The sequence below is a fragment of the Penaeus monodon genome, chromosome 38, assembly GCF_015228065.2.
Source record: "Penaeus monodon isolate SGIC_2016 chromosome 38, NSTDA_Pmon_1, whole genome shotgun sequence".
Lineage (NCBI taxonomy): Eukaryota > Metazoa > Arthropoda > Malacostraca > Decapoda > Penaeidae > Penaeus > Penaeus monodon.
In genome coordinates this window covers 22,505,327-22,508,986 of record NC_051423.1, presented here as the reverse complement: position 1 = coordinate 22,508,986, position 3,660 = coordinate 22,505,327, and the positions used below count along the sequence as shown (strand labels likewise).

Sequence of the window (3,660 nt, the reverse complement as noted above, 5' to 3'; positions counted from 1 at the left end):
TAATAGTGACACAGCAGAACAATCAGGGCAGCAGTGGAAGGAACTTTGCCTACTTGTTTTTGGAGGCATTGCTGGAAGAGTATGGGCAGGGGGGGGGGGAATTATTCCATTTTGGCTGGGCTAAACAGAATTCAAGATATTTGTTGAGGAGGGGACAGTAGAAGGACAGGGACGTCTGGGAGAGGGAGTAGTATTGAGAGGAGTAGTACTGTGGAGTGGTGGACAGTGAATGCAGAGTAGTAAAGGGGAGGGTGTGGTAGTTGAAGAAAGTTGCAGGGGTGGAAGAGATGGAAGTAGTGGATATTAGGAGAGGAGGAATGTTTCCTGGAGACTGAGTGTTGACCTGGATGGATGATCTGGACTTGGCTGATATGATGGTAGGTACTGAGGAGGGGGTAGTAGTAGCAGTGTTCAGAGGCGTGGTCAAAGGAGAGCCTGGGATCGGGGAACCAGAATTGAAATCAGTGGGGTTATTTGATAAAGGGGTAACCCTTAATGCCCCTATTGATGGTACAAAATCTTCCTTACCGGCCATGGTAACCCTAAGCTATGTTGGGGTGGGAAAAAGCCCACCCCTCAGGGTTCCCTTGAGTGGCAAGGGCTAAAACAACTAACTGGAAATACCATGCCCATGCCCCCCCCCCCCCCCCAGGTTGTTCATGACTGGCACAAAGTCAGCATCTCATCCTTTCAACATGGCTCTCACACCTTAGGAAGTGGGTAGTTAAAGTGGTTAGAGAAGAGAAGGAAACGAAAAAAGGGAAGGAGAAAAGACCAAGCAAAATTAGTTGAGTTGAGGAATGAGGCCCAAGGAAGGGGTGACCTCCAGCATTGGGTCCCAGTCCCCAATGGCAACAACAGAAATGGAACAGAGGGGATAGTCATAATAAAACAAAGCTCAAGAACCTTTAAAAGACCCGAGATAATTAGTATTATAAATAAAGTTAATAGCACATCAACAGTCCTTAAATTTTGTTGCCCTTTTAATTGTGTAATTTCAAAAATGATATAAACAGATATCTGCACACAGCCACAATAAGAAGTATTGTGACATTTTAACTAGACTCCACATCTGACTTTTCTCTCTCTCTCTCTCTCTCTATTTCTTCTTGCCGTTCCATTTTTTTATTTTACCGAGAACTAATCAACATAGGATTTTTTTTCTTTTATTCACACTGCCAAATCTGAAGCATGATTTTTTTTTTTTTCCCCATCTTTAATATCAAAGGCAGAATGAGAAATCAATCCAATGATAGTTTTATTATATTGTCTGAGATGAACTAAAGAGAAGAATGGATGATTTTATTTCAAAATTACAAGGTCAGAAGTGTTTGCCTGATAAGAGGTTAAGTTTTCTGACAAAATAAATTAATGAGGAAATTTTTCAGAAAAATATAATTTCAAAAGTTGCTGTAAGTAATGGAGAATAACATAATTAGCGTTATTAGAAAAATAATGAAATATAAAATATTCCCTTTTGTAAATTTAAATTTCAATAGAGGTCTAATGTTTTACAATTCATTTCTACAATTGCATATACTTTTCTGTCCTACTCCATGTAATACAAGATTTAATTTTCAATTTCATGATCTGGAACACTTCAGGAAATGAAACAATAAATGTGATTAATGATTATCAAAATTAAATTCTTTATTTGATAAAACATTCTCTAACTAGTAGAAACATTCAGTATAATCTTCAATAATTTTAGAAACAATATACAATGATACCTGTTACTAAGATTTATGAACTACAAATAAATCTTATTATCATACATGCTACAATCTCGTCTGACAAGGAATACATCCAGTGAAATACAACACAGTTTCATTCGCATTAACAAACCTTAAAGGAAGCCAATACTTCTAATATGTTGTACATGTTAACATTATCAGCAATTATCAGTGATTACCTGCAATTACACTGACTTCCATCAAGTGACAAACATATCACAGTTACTTTATCAGATATTAAAAGTCCCTGTTCCCTACTGACAGAGTAATAACTGCTAATATCCTTTCAATATTAGTTTCTCTTGCCCTCTCTTAAAATGAAGATAAAAAGAGAAGAAAACTGGAGGCTACACTATGTGAGGAAAAAGGAGATTTCAAACCAAGTTAAAATGTAAATCTTCCACACTGCTCCACTGTATATAAAAACGACTATTACCAAAATAGCGACGGATGATGCTCAGGCACCAAAGGCCAGATCATCAATGCTAAAGAGCCAGCCAGAGTAAGGAAATACAAAAGAAAAAAAAGAATTGAGAGAACTTGTGAGGACTTGTTCACACAAGATACATTTAAAAAATCTATGAAGAGAAAAGAGAAAAGAAAGGAAGAAAAAAAAATAGAGGGGGGGAATCATAGATAGTTTCAAACCTGCTAAAACGTCATCTTTCATACTGTTTCCGCATATAAAAAATTCACCATTTTCCAAAAGGAACACCTACAAGTGATGCCTCTGCACCTTTAGCCTCATCACCGAAACTTCAGAGCCAGCCAAAGCAAGAGAAATACCAGAAAACAAAAAGCAAACAAAATAACCATGTGGTAATTGTGGGACCCTTTGCCTATTATGCCAAGCCTCTTCATGCTTCTCTCCAGGAAATTACCCGATTTGTGGTAGTCAAGATCCTGGTAAAATAAAACCAAAAATATTGAAGACACAAAATACTATGAAATTATGTCACTACAAGATACATTACTTGGTTGTTTTCAAATTATTTACAAGCTATAACCATTATGATCTATACTGCATTATAAACAATTCTTTCTAACTTACCATATCATTCAGCATAGTATTCTGATTTCGAACCTCATTTCCAATATCAATTGTTAACTAGAAAAAAAAAGGGTACATATTCAATAATATTCTTTTCTTAGATGCAGGTGTATGAATTCCAAGTATATCTTTTTTAAAAATCATTCCATAGCAACCTAAATACATCAGAAATTATTTATGACTCAGATAGAAAAATCATCACAAAAAATAATTCACAGACTTACAGATTTTAAGGCCTTGACTTTGTCTTTTAACTCTGATGTCATTTCTTCATTTTCCTCACTCAGGTGCTGGGTGTCATTGTTATGTCCAAACTGGCCATAGGCATAGGGCCCAGTCTGAGCTGTAAAGTCAATCCGACTTCATTAATATACAAAAAAAAAAAACAAGATGACTAAGTTACTGTGTTGGAAGCAGCTCCAGTGCAACCTTACAAGTCTAAATCACATGTGGAATGAATCACAACCTGAAGTAACATTTGTTATAATATACAGATGGAAAATACATACATAATATATATATATATATATATATATATATATATATATATATATATATATATATATATCGAGATAAGAATCATAACACAAACAGATGTAACAAAACATCATGGCTACAAAACAGTAATTAGGTAAACCCTAAATTAAGTTTCTCTTATTACTGAATTTGTTTCATTTAACAGGAATAATCAACATAAATGTACAGAACAGAACCAGTGAAAAACAGGCCATGGCCATAAAGAACATGCAAAAATCAACGCCATTACATACAAAAAATCATACAGAAAGTGAAGACATGACAACTTGTTAACTTTCCTGGCCATTATCATAGGTACTAATTCATAACAGGACTACATGAAGCATTGCCGTGGCCTCT

At 35.4% G+C, this 3,660-nt stretch overlaps 1 protein-coding gene across 1 annotated transcript in view; it reads right to left on the bottom strand.

Moving 5' to 3' along the window:
* Positions 1-1,620: 1,620 nt before the first annotated feature.
* The window catches only part of LOC119596501 (BET1 homolog), a 4,637-nt gene continuing 2,597 nt past the window's right edge, over positions 1,621-3,660 (bottom strand). Inside the window, exons 2-4 of the mRNA XM_037945773.1 lie at positions 3,009-3,127; positions 2,785-2,841; positions 1,621-2,636 (exon numbers count right to left, since the gene is read on the bottom strand). Of these exons, the coding sequence (XP_037801701.1) occupies positions 2,481-2,636; positions 2,785-2,841; positions 3,009-3,127 (332 nt within the window). The 3' untranslated portion in view covers positions 1,621-2,480. The remainder of the gene's footprint in view (positions 2,637-2,784; positions 2,842-3,008; positions 3,128-3,660) is intronic.